This window comes from Mastomys coucha, unplaced genomic scaffold (assembly GCF_008632895.1).
Source record: "Mastomys coucha isolate ucsf_1 unplaced genomic scaffold, UCSF_Mcou_1 pScaffold6, whole genome shotgun sequence".
NCBI classification, from domain to species: Eukaryota; Metazoa; Chordata; class Mammalia; order Rodentia; family Muridae; genus Mastomys; species Mastomys coucha.
This window is the reverse complement of record NW_022196912.1, coordinates 123,315,530-123,338,049: the sequence shown is the minus strand read 5'-3', so window position 1 is coordinate 123,338,049 and position 22,520 is coordinate 123,315,530. Positions and strand designations below refer to the sequence as shown.

General features: G+C 49.8%; 1 protein-coding gene and 1 long non-coding RNA gene across 15 annotated transcripts in view; one reads left to right on the top strand and one right to left on the bottom strand.

Annotated features, from left to right (window-relative positions):
* The window catches only part of LOC116079626, a 68,679-nt gene extending 61,791 nt beyond the window's left edge, over window positions 1-6,888 (bottom strand). For all 14 annotated transcript variants that reach the window (XR_004114079.1, XR_004114081.1, XR_004114078.1 and 11 more), the window contains exons 1-4: window positions 6,874-6,888; window positions 6,662-6,800; window positions 6,135-6,257; window positions 631-734 (exon numbers count right to left, since the gene is read on the bottom strand). This is a non-coding gene — a long non-coding RNA (uncharacterized LOC116079626). The remainder of the gene's footprint in view (window positions 1-630; window positions 735-6,134; window positions 6,258-6,661; window positions 6,801-6,873) is intronic.
* Window positions 1-11,009, top strand: part of Rtl1 (retrotransposon Gag like 1) — a 27,994-nt gene extending 16,985 nt beyond the window's left edge. The window contains exons 3-4 of the mRNA XM_031355363.1: window positions 5,033-8,765; window positions 9,078-11,009. Of these exons, the coding sequence (XP_031211223.1) occupies window positions 5,118-8,765; window positions 9,078-10,070 (4,641 nt within the window). The 5' untranslated portion in view covers window positions 5,033-5,117 and the 3' untranslated portion in view covers window positions 10,071-11,009. The remainder of the gene's footprint in view (window positions 1-5,032; window positions 8,766-9,077) is intronic.
* The last annotated feature ends 11,511 nt before the right edge of the window (window positions 11,010-22,520 follow it).

The following is a 22,520-nucleotide window of genomic DNA, read 5'->3' as shown; positions in this document are numbered from 1 at the left end:
CCCCCCGCCTCCTAGCCCATGCTGAACATTCGACTCTGCTCCTAAATATCTTCTGATCTCCTCTTCCAAGCTCTATTTTTAAAATCAGATTTCCTTTACTGTACAGGGAAAGGTATTCGCTGAGGGATTTGCCCCCCCGCCCGCACCCCCCTCACCAAACCCTTCATAGATGCTCTGTTGCAGCCCTGACACCATGGGCCACTTGCTCAGAGGCAAGCAAGGAGCTGACCTGACCAAGTCTCACTCGAGCGCTACCAGTGGTGAGACTGGGGTGTCTGTCTTCAATGTTGTGGGGCAGAGGGTCTGACAAAGACCCAAGGGGTACCTTTGCACCCTAAGCGTTAGGTCTAGATTTGGATAGGAATTTTCTAAAAGACATTATGTAAGGTTTGAGAACATACACTGAGACACATCTGAAAGATGGAGAAGTGTTCTGTCTGTATAACCTAGAGGCAACCAAGGTGGGCTCGAGGAGAGCAGGAGGCAGGTGAAACCTAGGCAATTGTCAAAAGATATCAGAGAGCAAGGACCTCGATTCCGACAAGCCCAAGTCCACTCAGAGCAGAAGACTGGGTCACCTGGTGGGAGCAGTTCCCTCCTCTTGCTACAGGAAGGGGGTCTTGAACTCACCATCAGCAGAGCCTTTAATGTCCATGGCGTGCTGACTGCCTCCTGGCTGTGGGTGGGCTACACGGTGGTACTGTCTCAAGTTCTTTGAGGTCCAAGCAGGATGCCTAAGCCAAAAAAAAGAAAAAAAGAAAAGAAAAGACTGTTGGGTGAACTGAAAACTAAAAAATACCAAATACAAAAATTGTTTGAAAAACAGCAAAATCAAGATTGGCTTAGGAAAGACTCAGTCTTTCAACAGGAACAACTGTGGAAGGAAGTTATACAAAGTTAAAATTCATATTTCATGCAAAACAAATTAAGCTCTCAATTCCCCCAAACAGGGAAACACCTATATATTTTCACCAAGAGCGATACTTGCTCCAGGTTCCATTTAGCCTAAAACACTGGGATTTATGTCTTGGGCAGGAAGTTTGAAAGGTTGGAAGACAAGAATGGAGAGGTGAAACGAGGGTATCATGCGAAGACAGTGGAGTGTTTTAGTGTTACTAGAAATGTAGGAAAAGATTTTAAGTGGGAGTTTTGTGAATCAATTTGAGTTTCTGGGGGAGAAATCTGGACTTTATTTTGAGAAATCAAAAATTTCTATCACACTAGGGGCTTTGGGCTTCTGCCAAAAGGCTTAAAAAAAAATTTAATGGTGAGATTGCTTGCTTGTGGGAGATAAGCTTGTAGAACGCATGATAAAATATATTTTATGGCTAACAGCTTTGGACTTTATTATTACAAGCTACAAGAAACACCGAGAAATCATGAATAGGAGAGCTAACAGGCACACATTTAAGATCATGCCCAAACATTCTGACTTTCTATGTTGAGAGAATGCCAAAGTTTGACTCTCAGGGCATGCCAAGGAGCTGTGATTAATGTTGACACCGGGGCAAGGTTTTAATTAGAGGAGTTACATGGCCGAGTTGGGGACTATGCAGAGAAGTTTGGAATTTATTTAGAGGCTCAGACGTGATGAGGTTTTTGCACATGCTTAAAAATTTGATTTATCCAATTCTAACGGAGTGACATGGTGAGTTTTCTGTGTTTGATAGATATAACATAGCTCCGTTATGAAATCAAATTCTCGCCGTATGCCAAGAATCTAGACTTCTTATGTCCTACACAATTAAGAGGCATTGCTGAGTTTTTAAGGTGGGGTTGCAAGCTCAAATTTAATGAACTGTGCTAAGACATGCAAACTTTATTCTAAGGGATGACGTAGCAGATTATAATATCAGTAGAGTAAGTCTGGGTGTGAGCCAGTCAATGGCTTCAAAGTGCGATGGGAGAAGATTTGTTGGGGTTTTTTTTGTTGTTGTGTTTTTTTTTTTTTGGTACGTGACATGATAAGATCCTGTACTGTCTGTTGAGAATTTGGAGCTTTATGCTACATAGAAACTTTGCAACGTTTTAAATCTGGGAGTGACTCCTTACAGCTTGTGAATTCAGCACAGAAGGGAGTGGACACTGTAATATATTTAGGAGATTTGACCCATGTGCACATTGAAAGCACTATTGCATCCTGAGTGAGGGGTGAGATATCATTTTTGATCCTTTTGCATGGGGGGCTGTGGGGTGCTTGTAGTTTGGCCAAGGAAGAATTTTAAGGGGTGAAATGGTGAAGAATTTTGTCCAGAGGAATTTGATGATTTTAAAGTGTGCTTTTATGCTAAAGTGTATGGATTTGCTGAACTGTTTAATGCATGGGTGTGTGTCCACTGGCCCCTCAATACAAGGGCATCCAGTGAGGGTTCTGTGCTGAGAAGTGGGATCACCTACAGATGGGGCTGAGAGGTTGTATGACATGTACATAGCATGTCACGTTTGACACTGTGTTGAAGAATGCGAGGAGTCCGCTGTCATGCCATGCTGAGGAATTTGGATGCCAGCCACGATAAGATTTTCAGAGAGTGATATCATGAACTTGGCATGTTGGATAGGCTCAGTCTGCTGAGAAATGGATGGCTTTATGATCACATTTTAGGACTTGGTCTCCTAGGTAAGGCAGAGACTTTGTGAGGCGGTAAGCCGACTAATGGGCCAGTGCATGCAGGTCGCAAGAAGTTTGACTGCTGGTGCCATGTAAAAACTTTGGAATGAAGGCTGTCAGAGATGTTTAGTGTGGCCTGTGAAACTGTGGATTTTGTATTGATTATGCTGATTAAATCACATGGTTAAAAAATAATTTATGCTAAGCAACTGGAACTTCAGAGTACATAAAAGAAATGTGTGTGGGTGTGCATTTGCGTTCGTTAAATAGGAAAATCATAAGATGAAAATTGTTTATCTCAACTAAAAGTTTATTCTGACATCCAGGCATAGTAAAATTTTTAGGACAAGAGACTTTTGGTTGTGGGCTGGAAAGCTGAACTATTTAATCACTTACACAATAAAATTTGTTGGGAATATTTCAAATATAGACCTTGTATATAAGAATAGGTATCATTTAGCTTTAAAATGGCATTGCTACAAATTTAAAATTGAAACCATGATCAATTTTTAGGTAGAGACCTGTTGAGATTTCCTATATCCAATGAGTAAAGAACTTGTTATTGAGTTAGTCAAATTTTACATTTCAATAATAGCGGACTTTTCTGAAGAGGAAATGAGTTGATTTATGCAATATGCTATGCGTGTTTCTGAGATGACTGTCTCTACAGCAGGCCTAGGAACTGTGATCTCTAACTCTAGGAATGACAAGTCCAGCTTGTGCATTATGCTAAGGCCTTTCAATTTCAGCCAGAGAAGGTTTTGTTTTTTGGTTTTTTTTTTTATAAGTTTACATGTCAGACATGTTTATATAAAAGGTTTGGATTTAATATTGCAAGCAGTAAATAAACAGTGAGAGGCTTTAATCAGAGGGATTGCATGATCAAATTTAAGTGTCATGCTAACAAGGGTACGTTTAACTTTGAGAAACTGCAGACCAAAAAGCATCCAGCCGCTAGGTTTGGAGGATGGCCAATGGGACTTTTACATGAATGACAACATGGAGATTTTTGTTTATTTGGTTTTGTGTGTGGTGTATGGTGTGTGGTGTATGATGTGTGTGTGTGTGTGTGTGTGTGTGTGTGTGTGTGTGTGTGTGTGTGTTTTCGTTTTTGGATAGGTCAGCTCAGTGACCTTAAAAAAAAAAATTGAGAAGTAACAGAAGGTGTTGAATTCATAAAGACAATAGCTATATGGCTGAGCTATTGAAGAACTAGCTTAATTTGTTTTGCAAACCAATACATCCCTTTAAATTCAATTTCCGTGCACTAAGCCCTCCATGGCTAGATTTTCAAAATTATGAACAATCAGATTTCAAAGGTCCCATGACCCCCCCTTTTACCCAACTTCATACCTCTGTTAGATATACCCCTGTACCAGACGAAATCAACAGTGACAGAGGGGAGGGTGCACTTTTGAGAATGAAAAGCCTAACCCTGCCTGAGCAGAGGAGAAACTTGGAAAGATAGCATTCACGACGTGCAGAAATGTTTGCATGAGCAGAATTGAGGCCAGATGTTTAAAGCTGCAGGAGCCTTGCAAGACCAGGGCAATCCTGGGAGAATAGTTTTTTGAAAGGCTGGGAAAGGGTGTTTAGAAAGCTCCAACTCAACTCAGAGCTGGAGAAAACGTGGCTTTTGGACTGAGACCAAGCTAAGAAAAGAGAAAATGATACCTCCCTCCAATCTTGCATAGGCACAAAGTGTGACCTAGGATGAAGCCATGAAAGTGCAAGCTTTCAGCACATAGTAGGCATTTTAGAAACATTTATGGGGAGCAAAATTAAAACTAAAAGCCATGGCTCTCTCCCAACTTCTTCAGCTTGGAGGCCAAGGAAGGAAATACGAGCTATTTTTGTCTATTGACCCAACTGGCAGGAAAGTGGCCAAGTGCCCCATTTCTCCTCTTTCCCCAGAGTTTGTAAAACAGCAGGCATCTCCCTGCAGATTCCTGCCTCCAACCAAGCACACTGGACTGGCTCTAGACCACCAAGCCTGCCAGCAGCAGCTCTGAGTGGCATTGAGATGTGACCTTTATGACTTTTGGGTGACTAGAGATGGGAAGGGAAAGTGGCCAGGGCAAAACGGGCCAGAAGTGTGCCCTGCCAGGTGCTTGCTTGGCACAGAGGATGCTCTGGGCCAGTTGCTCCACAAAATTTATGGGCTGTGAATTTCTCATTCCACTGGAGGAAGTAGGTAGGTGGGGCAGTGAGACTCTGCCTGGAAGGCAGGTCAGGGGTTGACCCCTGGAGGTGCCAAGTGAGCAGAAGGGGAGACTGCATTGAATGCAGGAAGAATTTCTCCATTTTCTCTCTGATTTTAATAACTTGGGCATCTGCTTTGTCCTTGAGAAAGAATCTGACCCTGCCATCTTGAGACCCTAAATTGCTGCATTTTTCTCCTGTCTTTTATCCCTCCCTCCCTAGGTTCTGGTCTCCACGGTCGCGGTCTCTGACCACACACATCACAATCTTACCAGTCTTCAGAGCACAGTCCTTTCCAACCGACGACATGATAGAACCCTCTGAAGACTCATTTGAGACGATGATGGAGCTTAAGAATCCATCATCAAAACAAATGGAGTCCTCCGAGGGCTCATCCAACACCGTTGAAGAGACACCAGGCAGCAGCGGGGCGCAGGCAGGGGCGCAGGCAGGGGCGCAGGCAGGGGCACAGGCAGGGGCGCAGGCAGGGGCACAGGTAGTGGTACAGGCCTGTGCAGACAGTGGCCTGGCCCAGGAAGAAAAGGAGCCATCCAGTGGCCCCAACCAGGAAATGCAAGAGCTGCCCACTAATCTACTCCAAGAAGTGGAGGAGCCATCCACTGGCCCCCAGCAGGAAATGCAAGAGCTGCCCACTAATCTATTCCAAGAAGTGGAAGAGCCATTCAGTTGGCCACACCAGGAAATGCAAGAGATGCCCACTAATCTACTCCAAGAAGTGGAAGAGCCATTCAGTGGCCCCAACCAGGAAATGCAAGAGATGCCCACTAATCTACTGCAAGAAGTGGAAGAGCCATCCAGTGGCCCCAACCAAGAAATGCAAGAGCTGCCCACTAATCTACTCCAGGAAGTGGAGGAGCCATCCAGCGACACCTGTGAGGAACCATGCAAAATGGAGGAATCAAGTGATGATGGTTCGAACCAGGAGTCGAGTGATGGTTCAAACCACGAATTAAGTAATGGTTCAAACCATGAGTCGAGCTTTGGTTCAAACCAAGAGTCAAGCGATGTTTCCAACCTGGAGTTAAGCGGAGGTTCAAACCAGGAGTCCAGCGATGGTTCACACAAGGAGTCAAGCTATGATTCAAACCAGGAGTTAAGTGATAGTTCAAACCAGGAGTTAAGCGATAATTCGAACCAGGAGTCCAGTGATGGTTCACACAAGGAGTCAAGCTATGATTCAAACCAAGAGTCAAGTGATAGTTCAAACCAGGAAAGGTCGGATCCACTCAGTGAGGCATCCGATTATAGCATGGATGAAACAATCAACTCATCCAAGACCCAGTCAGATCAAGATGATACTGACCTGGGAGATGAAGAGGAGGAGGAAGATGAAGATTCTGAAGAGGAAGGTCAGTCCAAGAACTCTCCAGAAGAAGTTGTGACTAGGATGGGATCCGTCATCTCGATGTTCCTCCGGATGCAGGACCTAAAAGAACAACAGAGAGTGGCAGAAAGGATCATGATGCAAGCCATCAATGAAGGTCGCCTGCCCTCCCTCAGGCCCTTCACTGGAGATCGCAGAGACTACCATGAGTTCATTGTGCTCTGCCAGATGACCATGCAGAACTACCCAATGATGTTACACAACGATCAGCTGAGGGTGAAATTTGTCATCCAACACCTGACTGACCTAGCCTTAGAATGGGCCAACAACCTAGTGGAACAGAACAGCCCCCTGATAAACAACTTCTCAGCCTTCCTTGAGGCCATGTCAGAAAAGTTTGAGTATCGGCAGACGCTACGTGTGGCTGAAGACGCCATGTTCAACATCAGGCAGGGTAACCGCTGTGCTGCCGATTACATCAATGAATTCCAGGGTCTGATACCCACCTTAGGGTGGCCAGATGAAGTCCTGCAGGCCCACCTGTGCCAGGGGCTCAATGAAGAGATCAGGCATTATCTGTTCCGGATCCCTCAGCCGGCGTCCCTGGACAACCTGATTGTGCTTGTCCTGCAACTTGAAGAAAAGCTAGCAGAGAGAAGGGCATTACTCAGGCTGCCCCCCAAGTCCCGCCCAAGAAGCCTAGCCTGGATGGACGCACCTGCTCCAGAGAAGTGGAGGGTAAGCAGCTGGCTGCCCAATGAGTTCCACCCAGACATTGATCGTGACCACCTCTTCTTGCTGCTCTTGGTGAGAGTGAACCCCTACCACAGTGTCGCAGTGCAGGCCCTGGTGGACTCAGGAGCAGAAGGGAACTACATGGATGAGAAGTTTGCCCAGGAACACTATGTGGAACTCTATGAGAAACCTTATCCACAGATGATCCAAGGTGTGGATGGCTCCCTGATCGGCAATGAACCTGTCTGGCTGTGCACTGAGCCCCTGGTGTGTGTCCACCAGAAGCATTATGAGTCCATCGAATTTGACATCTTACCTTCGCCCAACTTCTCCATCGTCTTAGGCATGAAGTGGCTCCGAACCCATGCCCCTGAAGTTGACTGGGCCAGAGGCCGGTGTACCTTCCACTCTCCCTACTGTCTGCGGAATTGCTTCACCCCACCTCCACCATGCATCGCACTAGAACAATACAGCATGAGCCTGCTACCCGGATTGCCACACACATACTCAGACCTGGCCGACGTGTTTAACCCGAGGGAGGCAGATGATGAGACTTCCGACCAGCCAAGCTCAGACGGATCCGATGATCTTTCTGAATCAGAGCCCTCTGAGCTTCAGCAGGCTGGAGACAGAGATCAAAACGACGAGTCTAGGGCCAGAGAGACTTTGAAACCTGTGAGTGCCGGGATGCAAGAAAAAGCCAGGCAGCAAGAGGAATGGTGGATACTGTATGACATGCTGAAAGACAGACAAGACTACACACAGATGGTACCAGAGCTGTTTGACCAGTTACATGGAGCTGCATGGTTCACAAAATTGGAACTGCTTGGCATTAAGGCAGGTGAGATGAGGTACAGTGTCACACACACCGAAGACACGTGGAGAGCATCGTTTGGCTTTGGCATTCACCAGATGAGATGCTACCGGCCCTACACAATGAGCACATACTCTGACGAAGGTAACAATATTGTTCACTTTATCCTAAAAGACATCCTAGGTTTGTTTGTGATTTGCCATGGCAGAGAGGTCCTGGTCTACTCAATGAGCCAGGAGGAACACTCCCAGCACGTTCGCCAAGTCCTGGTCCGCTTTCGGTATCACAACATCTACTGCTCACTGGACAAAACTCAGTTCCACCGCCAGACCGCAGAAATCCTGGGCTTCAACATATCCCCCAAAGGGGTGAAACTGAACAAGAGCCTCATGAACCTCATCGTGGGGTGCCCTGTCCCTGGCAGCAGGAGGTGTCTTCAAAGTGTGATTGAGCTCGTCTATCCCTATCGCCACTTCGTGCAGAACTTCGCCATCATTGCAGAGCCCCTAGTGAGACAGCTGCTGAGTTCAGAGCCCTACTACTGGGGAGAAGCGGAGCAGGAGGCCTTGGATTCTCTGAAGAGAGCTTTCCGTAAGGCACCCGTTCTCTACCACCCTAAGCCTCAGAACCCATTCTACTTGGAAACAGACATCACTGGGTCATTCCTGTCTGCCTCCCTAGTCCAAACCGACGACAAAACTGGCAAAAAATCGACCTGTGCTTTCTATTCAAGACCCCTCTCCCAGATGGAGGTGGAGTACCCTCGAGTGGAGATGAGGATCCTTCCAATCCGGGCTTCCTTCATGGTGTGGTGCCGCTACCTGGAGAACACCGAGGAGCCCATCATGATCCTTCTCAACACAGAGGATCTAGCCTCTCTGAATAATGACAGGCTCACCGTACTTCTCCCTGGGCATTGGGTCTTCTTCTTCTCACACTTCAACTTTAGTGTTATGGAGATGCCAGATGAAGCTGATGAGCAAGCACTGTTCCGCAGATGTTGGAATCAGAGAGGCTTCAGAGCAAGGTTTCTACGGCCACTGCTGCTTATGTCCATTAGGGCAAATCAAAGGTTCTTGGATTCATTCTCTGAGTCCGAGGAGGAGGACAGGGAAGAAGAGTCGGAGGAGGAGGAGGAGGAGGAGGAGGAGGAGGAGGAGGAGGAGGAGGAGGAAGAGGAGGGGGAGGAGGAAGAGAGGGAGGAGGAAGAGGATGATGACAATGAAGAGGATGACGAGGAGGATGATGAGGAGGAGGATGGCAAGGAGGAGAACGAGGAGGAGGAGGAGGAGGAGGGGCAGGAGGAGGAGGAGGGGCAGGAGGAGTTGGAAGAGGAGGAAGAGGAGGAGGAAGAGGAAGAGGAAGAAGAGGAGGAAGAGGAGGAGGAAGTGGAGGAGGAGGAGGAGGAGTACGAGGACGAGGACGAGGACGAGGAGGATCAGCCGAGTATGATGCAGGAGCTACTGGCTGCCATCCCAGTGGATCAGATCCTCAATGGCGTCCTGGCCCACTTCAGCGTGGCCCAGATCCGGGCTGTTGTCCTAAACTTCTTCCGTAGCCTGCTCTACTGGAAGAGTGTCCTGGGTGTGGCAGCCGTCCTGGTGATGTTGAGAGCGAGGCAGCCACTCTCCCCACTGCCTGCCCCCTCTTTGGAAGTGGCCAGGCCTCAGCCCCGGCACACTCTCCGACTCATCCTGGACTCGACCCTCATCGCAAGTAGTGGCATGGCCACTGCCATCGCTCAGTTGCTCAGCCAGATGCCCCCACTAGTGGGTGCCAACACCCTCCCAGCTCGAGAGCTGGCTGAGCTGTTCCTGGGCCCAAGGTGCTGGCATCGGAATGCTCTGCATTCCCAGCCTCCACGGGGGATGAGATTCACCCCAGGGTTCTGGTTGACCCTGTGTGAGTTCTTCGGGGTCAGAGTCAACCCTGAGGATGACATCTTCCCTGACCCACACCAGCATCGATACTTGGAACTGCACGTCGTTGGGGATGAAGATGTCGTCTTGCGAGAAGCCCTGCAAGACGACCTGCAACGTTACCGTCAGTGTGGCCTGCATGACGGCCTGCAAGACACCTCGCAGGACGCGCAGGACAACGACGTGCAAGAGGACCTGCTTGGCGACCAAGAAGCGGTCACCTTCCGCCCACGAAATCTGTTGGACCCAGAGGTCCTAGATTTCCTCAACAACCGGCTACTCTACACCCTGGACACCGATGGCCGCCTTACTCTGCTTAGCAGAGATCAGGTAGCACGGGCCCTCACACGATTCCTGACCATGGCATCCAGAATGGCGTTGCTTTTCCCAGACAGGGACCAGGCAAGGCTAGAAGAGCTATCTGACTCAGATGATGAACTTGACTGAAAACACACCAAGTCTCTGCCATTTTCCCTTGTGCCTCAGCCAGCTTCGCTCAAATCCACTCTTGCTACTCCTAACCCACTTGTGAAGGGCCACAACTTCAATTCATCAACCAGCAACATCATCTGTGCTAAAGAACTAGCCAACTATCAGCGTCCCAGAACCAGCCAAGACTGTGTAACCCTAACTGTCCTAACTGGGCCCCTGGCCCACAACGGGAGTGAGACCAATGAGGAGAGAACAGTGATGAGCAACAGTGACCCTGTCACCCCAGGCCAGATGCAGAGCAGACACAGCAGGTGCAGCCAAGCAAGCAGATGCCAGGGACCCCACCACCACCACCACCCGAGTGGCATGCGGCCACCTGTGCATCCTGGGACACTCACCTTGGGTGCTCCACTGACTTCTACCTCCACACCGGTGCTCCGACTCCCCTGGACCCCGCCCCTGCCCCCAAGCCTCCCAAGGTGCTGTGGTTCCATGCTTTCCACCACCCCAGCCCACCCAGCAAGCAAGTCCACCCCCTACTACCGGTCTGGTCCGGCTCCATTGACACCTCATCTGACCCTGAACTCTGATCTTACCTGGGCAGAACTGCTCCAAGGAGCATCCGATGTACCAGTGTGACTGACGTACGAGATGGACTTGTCCACCCTGAAGGTCCCTGAGATTCAGGGGACCCAGAAAAGGGTGGTAGCACCAAGTGGGGCTCCCTTTCTCCTCCACAAACTGATTTATGGACAGTGCAGGAGCCAGAGACTTCACACAAAGGAGGGAGCCCCAAGAGACACTGGCGAAGCCCTAGATACCCAGTGTACTGTGCCAAGGAGCCAAGAGTGCTCTGACCAGACCCAGCACTCACTGCCATGGGAAGGGGATCCTTCCCCTGCTTTCCCAGCCCATGCCTGCTTTTGCCCCATGAATAAAGAGAATAAAAGATGATCTGACTTTGTGGTTTGTTCTAAAAGGGAGGGGGTAGGTAGATAGCAGGAGACAGGTTTGGAGAACATGGAGCATGGGGTCAGAAAGGATGGAGGGTGAAGAGAGGGTTGGGGTGGGCAAGGGCAAGGTTGGGAGGGGCAAGGGTAGGAGGGCTTGACTCTCCTGAAACAGCTCCTGAAGACATACAGCACTAGGCCTCCTGTCTTCTCCCAAAGGAAAGGAAGTCACTACACTCTCAAAGCCTTAGGCTCCCGTGGGAGATGGACTCAGGGGCTCATGGGGCAGGTGGAGGGTACCCAAAGATCCCAGCCCTCATCTGGTGCCAGCCTTCTAGTCATGTGAGAAATGAGGAATGGCCAGTCTGTGCTCAATGCCCACAGTTCAGAAGGGTCAATGGGCAGGATCTTTAACCCTGGGTCCCAGAAAAACACTCCTTAGAACCCAACACTACATTCGTCCGTGCCCTCTCCAGCACACACTGGGATCACTGTGCCCTTATGGGTTCTAAGGGGCAACTGGCTGCTGCCTAGCCTCATGACAAGGAATCTACCCCTGACATTAGCACCATGAGATCATGGGTAGGATCCCAGGTTCAAGGTCAGGGGCTCAGCCTCACTGAGCACTTCCTCCTGTTCTTAAGGAGGGTCCAATGGCCCCCCTCAGGAACCCTTCCCACAGTTGGCCCCCCGTGGAGAGGTCCTGGATCCTTGCCTTAAAAATAGCTATCCTGAGAGACACTCTGGGGAGGGGAAGGAGCTCCTGCGGGTCTAGGGAAATAGAGCAAATAGTCCCTTCCTAACAAACTCTAGACTTCCTACCCAGGATAGCTGCTCACAGGCTAGGAGTACAAAGCCAAGGATCCCCCCACCCCCAGGGTAACCTCCAAGATAGTGGAGAGGTACAATGAGCAGTGCCCTCACACCCAAGGGCCCTTTCTTAACTCTGCCCATTACATCCTACCTGGAAATCTGCCCCTGAATTAACCTCAAGAGACCCTCCTTTGTCAAGCCCCTGGATACCCAGCGTGACACCTCCCACTACCTGCTTTCAGCTCTTTGATCCCATCTATAACAGGATCTATGAGCTTGGTTCACAGAAAAACACTCAGAACCCAACACTACATCCCTTCATGCCCTCTCCAGCACACACTGGGATCACTGTGCCCTTATGGGTCCTAAGGGGCAACTGGCTGCTGGCTAGCCTCATAACAAGGAATCTACCCCTGACGGTGGCACCAGGAGATCATGGGTAGGATCCCAGGTTCAAGGTCAGGGGCTCACCCTCACTGAGCACTTCCTCCTGTTCTTAAGTAGGGTTTGTAATCTTGAGGTAGGACTGGGGTCCTAATGGGGAGAACAAATGTACCAAGTAGCCACCCACAGGCTCCTGAATACAAGAAACCTATCCCTATCTACTTGCCTATCTCTCTTGTAAAGCTCTGGCAGGGGAGGGGTCTTCTGTAAGATTACAAAGGGATCACAAATATAAAGTGTTGAGATCCACCAACACAGAGTTTCTACCCTCTATCCCTTCTAAGGATGTCCTGGTATCATCTATTCAGAAAATCATGGTCCAGGGATGACTGCAGAGAGCTATCCTCACAGACAAACCTGGGGAGTCTTCCTCTTGGCTTTTCCTCTCTCTCCTTAAGCCTTTCTACCCACATAACCCAACACATGCAGCTGCTATTCTGACAGCCCCAGAGAGAAAGAGTGCTGGACTGTCTGTTCATCTATCTGCAAAAGCCCCAAATGATACACAGTGGGTCAAGGTGGAAGGATGCGCTGCAAGAGTTCCAGTACCCCTCAGGAAGTGCTCATAAAGGTCCCTGGCTCAAAGGGCAGGGTGACATTTCCCCACTGACCTGCCTTACCATTACCTAAGGGGGACATAAGAGACAATACAAGACCATCATCAGGGTCCTTGGTTCCTGAAGTACTCACTGCCCACATAACACTCTGCTAGGAATTCCTAAAGAGGGTCCATAACCTTGAGGTGGAAACTAGGTTCCTAATGGAGGAGAACAAATGTACCAGTCCTGTACCCTCACTTAGCTTACCTGGGCACCTCCTATAAAACAGGGTCTCAAAAAAAGAAGAAGAAGAAGAAGAAGAAAGAAAAAGAAAGGAAGAAAAATCCTGTCCCTGCTTGGTGAGAACTTCTCTGGTACAGTTGATAACCAGATGACTGATCTATCCCTACTACTGCCAGGGGACCCAGAGGGACCCAAGGCCTTCCATAGCAAGTAGGAGTAAAGGTATACACACTCAGTGAGCCAGCTCATGAGACTGCCTATGATGTTAACTGCAGAGGTGGGCACATTTACCCACAGCCCACATGTACACAGACCAGAAAGGACCAATAAAGGCCTGCTGGCCTGCCAATCTACCCAGCAGGGGCTTTGTCCCCATTAACAGGAAAAGGAGTCGGTCTGGGATGTGAAGAGAACTGGTGACATGCTAAAACGTGCTAAAAAAACGGTAGGTTATCAGGTTATCGCGGAGCCACTTATAGAAATTGAAAAGTACAACACAAACCTTTTTTTTTCTCCTGGGGAAGGGAAAAGCAAAGAAAGAAATTGGTGTGAAAGTTCCTGCTAGGTGGTGATGACATCACTTCCACCCCTGTAAAGGTGAAAACTGGAGGCCAGCCCCTGGCTGCAGACTCCACCCACCGAGGAGCTGCCCCCACTTCCTGACTTCAATCCCCAACCAGAGAGCTCTGAGCATCCAGGAACAAAGAGGAGCACAGGCCCGCCCTTGCCCACCCTCCCTGTCCCTTCCCTTGCTTCCCCTTATAAGATGCCCCTGCAGGCACCAGGTCAGGCATTTCAACTCCAGAGCCAGTGACAGCACATACACAGGACTCTGAGCGCGGAGCTTTGCCAGCTCCAAACCAGGCTAGAGCAGAGATCTCTGCATGCCTGGGTAACCTGAGTTGCCCCCATAGTAAGAAAAGGAAGAGAAAAGATCACCCACCCCTCAAAGGAGATCACATTGTTAGACAGGACCTGAGACCTGAACAGCAATCTGGACTTCCATCCACCTGTATGAGCTCAGAGACCTGCGTGACCATCCTGACACCATGTCAAGGTGCACAGGTAGGAAGAAGAAGATGGGGGTGAGGAGGAAGGGAACAGGGAAGGGAGAGACATGGTGAAAGGAGTGTTGGGGGATGGGGGGTGGGTCCTCCCTGTCCTTCCCTCAAATCCTTTCACAGCTTCCAGGATTTCCACTCAGGTTACTCCTGTGTGCCCGGGCTGGCTGTCGTAGCTGGTTAATGCAGTTAATGGTGGTATGGTGGAGATGGAGATGGGCCCCGTATGCATGCAATGACCTATTTATTGGGGTCCAGACTCTATGCCAGCTGCTCATCGTGCTACTGAAGTGTCTATGGGCACCCGGCCTGGGAAGAGGATGAACAGGGATCTTCTGCAGTCCTTAGGGGATCCAGAGTTTGAACTGAATGAGGTGAGACGTCTCCAGAAGGGCTCAAGGAGAGAGTAAGAGGCCGCCTGTAAGGGACCTCAGCCTCCTGGTCATAAAAAAATAATCCTGGATAGAGGCAGAGGCCCCTCAAGGAGACCCTGTTCTGGGAGCACTGGTAATGCTCAGCCCTGCCCTGTCTCAGCCCTGTCCCCTGCTCTAATAACAAAGACAGCATCTCTCGAGGATCCACCCCTTTCTTCTAGGAGCTGGGTCCCCTCAGAGGACTTCCAGGAAAGAACAGCTCCTGGAATCCCAGTGGGAGGAGCCCCAGAGTAGGCCCAGGATCGACCTCTGACCTGTCTACCCTTGGCCACAGAGTCAGAGGGTGACCCTTGGCCCAGCCCCAGGGAATGTCCCACCAGGGGTATAGCTCCCCCTCCAAGGAATGATCTCAGATATGGCCCAGCCCAGGGTATTCCGCTCCAGGAACTGTGGAGAATGGCGAGAAAGCATGCCAGGAAAGTGCAAGCTGGAAGATGCGTTCCCTAAGCAGCCCAAGTTGCAGAGGAGGGTCCGAAGGCCACACGCGGTTGAAGGGGGTGAAGAAAGGCATCATATAGGAGCTGAATGGCTGTGCAATCAACTCCTGCATGACGCCGTTCCCACCCCCCAACTTCTCACTACGCTGGGACCCTCCTCTCCTGAAGAAGCAAGGCAAGAAGCACAGACAACAGGTAGGACTACAAGGGTTAGTGTTAGAGGATACCAAAAGACAGCCAGCCCTAGGGCACCTGCAGCACAGTAGAACTATCTACCCTCCTTGCTCAACCTCACTTCTTATAAACTCTCATTGAGAAACTGGAGCCAATCCAGGTGATGAGGAGGGGAGAGGGAGCACAGAGGGAGGGATGGGGAAGGGGCGAGGGAAAGAAGGATGACTGTGGTCACAGGAGTGTCCTGCTAAGGTCCATTCTGGCGAGCCACAGCCCTTCTGAGTATCCAATGGGCTCCTCTGGAGACCTAGAAGGGACTCGTGGGAACCAGCAGGAGCTTATACAGCCCCAGACGGATTCCCAAAGACAATGCATGGGTTAAAAGCTCCTGAGGGTGGTGATGGGACAAACTGCAGATCTAGGTAACAACAGCTCCCCAGATTCCCTGAGGGGGAGAGAAATGTTCTCGGATTGCCTTTAGTTACACTCCTCCATGAATAACTAGAAACACAAACTGCTTTTGCTTGTCTGTTAGTTTTTTGTTTGTTTTTGAAACAGGATCTGTGTAATCCGAGTGATCTTGATTTCTCCATCTTCCTGCCTCGGGCTTCCAAGTGTGGCTAGGACTGACAGGCTCCTGTCACCATGCACAGCTTGAATGGCATGTGTGCATCACCTTACATATGAATAAAGTAAAAAAAAAAAAAAAATCTTTGCTGATCTTGTGCTCTTTCTTGACTACCACACCCACCTTCCCAGCTGCCAACAAACACTTGTCTCAGCATGGTCTTGGACTGCAGGGCCAATCCACAAAAACTTCTGAATAATGGTCTGAAGGGCTAGTATGTGGGGGTGAGGAGTAAGGATGGGAGGTCAGAGGATGTGTGGGGAAGGACTTGGTTTAAGTCAGGGAGGAAACGATGAAGGGTTAAGGCCGCTTGACATGGAGGTAAGGTGCTGCAGATGTCGGTGGGGCCGGGGAGAGAGAGGAGCGGGGGCTCAGTGCAGCATGTGGAGCACAGCTGTACACCGTACAGGAGGGAAGAGGGTCACAAAGAGACACGCAGGAGTACGGGAGCACACAGATATGGCTCATGGGAAGCTGGAGGGTCTCAGGGTGACATACGTACACAAAGGGCTCCGTGGCACAAGGGAGAGATGAAGGATTTGATATCCCACACAGAGAGGGGGTCTTCATGTCATATAGGACAAAACAGGGACATCACATGATGCCTGCACAGGAGGGTGTCCATTACATATTGGAAACATATTGGAGAGATGAAGGGATTAAATCTAGCAGATGGGGAGTGGTATGAGGCTGTTTGTGGGGGAGAGAATCCCATGATACATGGGAGAAAAATGTAAATGTGATGTGTGTGGGGGGTCACATGATATATAAAAAAGAGGAGGGACTCTTGTACAGGAGGGGTTCTAGGACCCCTGGGAGAGAGAATGGGCAGCATGTTGTACAGATGGAGGAAATAGGGCTGGGTGTGACATCTGTAGAGGAAAGTGTCCATGACACATGAGAGAGAAGGACTAAATGTGACACCTATGAGTTACTTTGTGACATGAAGGACATGAATGTCACAGTGTGGTACATATAGAGACAGAGCTCCATTTCACATGGCAAGGGGTGATTGTCACAACGTGCTGCATGCAGAGGTGGGGCTTCACAACATGAAGAGAGAACTTACGAGCAGAGTTTGTGGTGACTGAATGGAATGAGGGCCATGTGACACATGGTTTAGAGGTATTCACTAGTGACAACGGGACTTGAGGGAGGAGCTCAATATAGCAGGAGTCAAGGAGGGGCCTAAAGTGAATGGGGAGTGAGAAGGGTGAAGTATAGGTGCAAAGGGTCCCGTGTGATACAAAAGAGGTTTTGACTCCATACCAGAAGAATTGTGTGCCTGAAGAGGGTACTGAATGTGGAATACACTGCGAAGGAATATACTGTAACATGCACAAGGAGCCATGCGCAGGCATCAGCATTGTCTGGTGAAAGGATGATCCCTGGAGGATGTCAGTGTGACCCACGAGTCAGGGAGGAGGAGAGTATGAACAAGGGTGGAGATCTGGGAGTCACACAGGCAGAAGATGAGGTCTCTGCACACTGTGATATCTGAGGGAGTGGTCCACAGAAAGCATGGGTTTGGAGGTGCTCAGGGTGGAAGGAGAACAGAAGTGGGGCTCCATAGGATGCACATGTGAGGCAAGGCTAAGCATGAAACATGATGAAAAGAAAAGAGGTGACACAAGTGGAGCTAGGCTAAGTGTGACACTAGATCAGGGAAGGACTCTGTGGGACATGGAGGCAGTTAGGCTAAGAATGACACATATGGGGAGAGGAGTTGTGTGAGACATATGGATGGGGGTGGGCTCACCATGATACATATGGTATCATGTGAAAAGCACCCTATTAGATACATGGGAGGGGCTAGGTTAAGCCTGACATCTTTTGAGGAGAGGTTCTCTCTATATAGGACACATGGGTGGGGCTAGACTAAGTATGACATATGCTAGTGAGAGGTAGTCTATAGAACACATGGGTAGGGCTAGATTAAGCATGACACACATGGGGAGAGGTGTTCCCACTATAGGACACATGGGTAGGACTCAGGTGACCTTGACACAAGGGGGAGGGCACCTACAGAAAGGGTTAGGCTGATCATGACATGTGTTGAGGAATGGCACTCTACAGGATACATGGGTGGAGCTAGGCTAAGCATGCCCCATTATGTTGTGGCTGACAATAGCTTAACCTTAACACATGATGGCACAAGGAGAGAATTCAGTGTGATGCCAGCATAAGACATAAGAAATGTTAACACACGAACAAAGAGGATCATGGGAGTGCAGCCTGGTGGGAGGGGTCTATCCAAGGTGAAGCAGACAGGTGTAGGGGGAAACTTCATGTAAAAAATAGGGAAGAGAAACTTACTTTAACCCAGGGATAGGGGTAGGGCTGAATATGATACCTGAGGAGAGACCCAGTGTGACTCATGAGTGGTAGGAGGGACTCTGTGTATGACATAGATGTAGAACGTTTTGACACGTAATGGGGACTAGATGAGAAACACTGTTGGAAAAGAGATACAAATGTCTTGTGGGAGGGTGGTGAGCTCAGTGCTCTGAGTGTCACTGTTGAAAAGTGACTTAGCATGACACAGAGGAGAAATAAGGAACTGAGGGATACATGACCACATGATACATGATACATGACTTAAGATGACACAGAGAGGACCAGTTTGATAACTAGGTGGCATGGCCCCATGTGATACACAGGAGAAGGGTTCTGTGAGAAAGGTGAGCAGGTAAGAAAGGGGTTTGGGGTAACACAGGAGAGTAGGCCAGGATCAAAGGGTCACACACGGTAAGTACAGAGAGCTACCTGTGACAGAGGTGGACAGAAGCACTCTATTAGCAGAAAAGGGATTTAGTGATAGATGGAGGAAGGGTACGACTCAGTGTGGCAGGTGACTGAGGGGAATCTGTATGACTTAAGGGAGAGGAAAGGGGTTCAGTGTGTCACAGGGAAAGAGGGTGGCATGTGATACAGGAGTAGAAAGACATGAGGAGATAAGACTCCATGTGTCAGGAGAAGTGAGGGTGGTCATTGGTTAAAAGCATGGAGAATCTTTTCTGTTTGAGGCACAAATGGGGATACAAGGGGTTCAAAGAGTCACAGGGTGGAGGAGCTCTCTGTACAGGATACACAGGAAGGTGGTGTTTCATGTGACACATGGATGCAAAAGGGGCTTGGCATGACACATGCAGGGGTGTGACACCTGGTGGCAGAGGGGGAAACACCAAAGGGGAGGGGACTATGCAATTTCCAAGCATGAGGTCAGCATGACCCATTAGGAAGAGAGGAGCTCAAGATAGCAAGTGGGCTGGGCTTTAGGTAATACACGAGGGGCGGGGTTCCATGTGCCTAAAGAGCAAGGGAGAAGCTCAGGGTGAAACACTGAGGTGGGGCTCAGGGTCACCGGGGAGACTTGGGGTCACAGGGGAGGGTAATGAACTTGGTGTAACACAGATAAAGAAGGAGCTCCATATGACTTTTGAGGCCATGACGCAGTGGCTGTGTAAGTGAGGAGACTTCAGGTGACAGGAGTGGGGGTGGTAGGATTCAGTATCACTTAGATATGGGGGCTATGGAATGATACATCACAGCGGTGGGTGTTTGGTGTGATACACAGGGGCTTGTGTGACACATGAATGGAGGAACTTTATGTGACCCATGTTTCTTACTGACAGGGAGGTGGGAGAAATTCTGCACGTGGCCTGGCAGGAGTTTGCATTAGCAGCACAGAGGGGAGGGACTACCTAGAATGTGGGAGAGGGAGGTGTGGGTGAAGGGAGAGGTGTGTGGGGGCCACATGAGCGCAAAGACAGCAAGATATTGGGGGGAGTCTGTATGACAGGAGATGAGATGGGCGGAGGTGAGTAAGGGTCGGCTGCACAGCCTAGGTGGGACACTAGGGAGGGGAGTGGGCTTTGTGTGACATTGGTGGACTAAGCCTGAAGCACTGCAACAACAGAAGCTACAGCCCTTTAATGAACTACTTGTGTGGTCACTGTGGGGAAAGCTTGGTGTGACCTCTGGATGCAGGAGATACTCTTTGTGACACTCAAGTATAGAGCAGGGTGACATGGGGGTGGGACAGGGACTAAAGGGGTGGGGGAGGAGTTCAACAGGATATCAGAAGTGGAGGTGGGTCCATGTCATACAGTAGGGACACAGTTTGTGACACTTGACTAGATAGAGACTTATGGGTAAATAAATGGCTCTCTGTGATACTTGAATAAAAGCATAGCTTAATGTGACCCAGGAATGAAGGCAGAGAACCCAAGTAATAATTCAGCAGAGGGGTGCTTGGTAGGACATAAAAGGGGGGATTTGTTATGACATAGGAACATGATATATTCAGGATACATTAGAAGGACTCAATTAATGTTTATAGGTTGGAGGGTTTGTATGATAACTGGAGGGGACTTCATGAGACACAGAGTGGAAGAGAGGTCAGTATAGCACACTACTAAAGAGAGGAGTTTAGTCAAGTGCCCGGGACTGTGTTTCAGGTCAAGGAAGAAGACAGTAGCAAGGAAGGGAGGTCTGACGAGTGAGAAGCTCATGAGGTTCAGTTCCCACATGAAGGCAGCTTGGCATGAGGGATTCAATGTGATGACAGGGTAGGGAGGGACTCATTGGGGTGGGGGGAAGCCTGTGATGTGTGACCAGATATTGGACCAAGTGTAACACAGAGGTGACAGAGGTTAAGTGTGACAAAGAGAGCCTGAACATCACACATGGGTGGAAGAAGGAGATCCATGAGTGGGGACAGAAAGAGAGCCATGAGTGGGGACGCTTATCAGGTGGATGGAACCTTCAGGTGACTCATGTGGAAGATGTAAGCAGGTGAGGAGGTGAGACACAGGGGTGTGACATGAGAGGTAGGGGCCTAGGGTGACATCACCGATGGGGTTTGGTATAACTTGTGAGGTGAGGAGTGGGTCCTCCTCCCTAAGCATCTAGAGATGGCCACCCCCCCGGAGAATCTGTGGTGTCCCCCCCCCCAGAAAATCTGGGGTGTCCTGGGTTGAAGGGAGGCCCAGAAGCTACCTCCATGCCCTCGGCACCAGAGCAGCAACAGAGCCAACCCCATTCCAGTTCTGAATCTAAAAAAACATTCAAGTCAACATCCTGCAAAGTATACACAGATTCACCCCAACAACACACTCCTGAGAACCCTGGTACAGCCCTGAGGCTCACCACAGTACCCCAATGTCAAGTGTACATGCCACACCTTAAGGGAACCTTTAGGTCTCATGGCCAACCCTCCTAAGACAACTGACAGGTTTCTCAGACCTGGGAACTTCCAACATAGATGTTTAACAGCAGCATAGAATCAAGGAAAAATGATTAATAACAGCAGACAGAGAGATCCCATACCCACCCCTGGAGCCCCAAAGTGCATAGAAAATAGCTCAGGGGCCAACCCCCACCAAGCAGACACCTGGGGGTGCTGACCCAGAGACAAGGCTGCTAGGGGACAGGAATCTGGGAGGGTGTTCACTGTAATGGACTAAGTACTTGGTACCACTTCTGGGACAAGCTACCCACGGGGAACAAAGGGGGCACTTACGGCCTCTCCTTGCAGAATGCTTTGGCAACACTGGCTGCATCTACACCCTGTCCCTACATCCACGTCCCTGAGCAGCCTTGACACAGGCTCTCTTGGCATCCAGCAGCTTACAAGTGTCTCCCCGAGGTGTGGACTCGCAAGGGCAACGTCCATCTACACGATGCCTGGTACAGGGCCTGGCACACAGTAGACCTTCACCGAATGTGCAAACAATGAATGAAAGCCTACCATGTACAAGGCCCTGGCGGCCAGAGTGAGCCCAGAAGCGAGGATGATGGAGGTGAGGAAGGTGATGGACTGGCCAGAGGTGAGATGCTGAGCCCAGGAAGATGAGAGGCCAGGTAGAGGTGATGAGAGTCATGATGAAGTCCGGGGTGACAGACATGCATGAGATGGATAACCCCCATCCCGCCCTGCCAGAAGAGAACAGGAGGAAAAAGCCAGGACCAGAGGCTGAGCCTGGAAACCTCTCTGAAGATCAGTGTGGAGTTTACCTGTCTACCTTGATTCCCCCACCTTGACCATTCAACATGACAGATCATTATCCCGGCATGGTGTTCAGAGAATTTCTGAGCCTGGGCGTCCTACCAGTTAGGAACAGCAGATGTCCTAAAGAGGGCCCACTAAACAGATTCCATTTAGAGACACCCATATGGGATTCTGGAAAGCCATCTCTCCTCCCTAACTCCATCTTAAAAATTACACTTATTATCACTGTGTATCCAAGAGCGTGGTGACTTTCAGTTCAAATTATGGCGTTCATAGTCATCAGGAAAACAGATTAGTTGCCGGTGGTTTCTGAAACACTTTACCTGCACAGTGAAAAGGTGCAGTGAACTTACCTGGAGCCCGGTGGATGGTGTCATCTCTTGGTGGTCCCTCGGAGTAAGGGTGCAGGCGTCTCTGTGGAAGCTGTGGTGCAGTGGTGCAATCGTCTGGGGGTACCCAGACCAGCACCAAAGGGTGGCTGGTACCCCAGGGAGTGGCTTAGCTGATTGGTCTAAGGAGGTAGACCAATTCTTGCCCAGCCAACTATCCCAGAAACTGAAGAATGGGGTGGGGGACCTCAGGGTCTGGGGAGCTGATTAGAACCCCAAGCAAGAAGGTAGGAGACGGAGAGTGGACAAGTTGCCCCACTCTGCATAGGGAAGAGAAGCCCCGATGGAAGGGGCTGTTGGCAACTGATGGGAGAAGGGAAGTACCCAACTCATGCACACG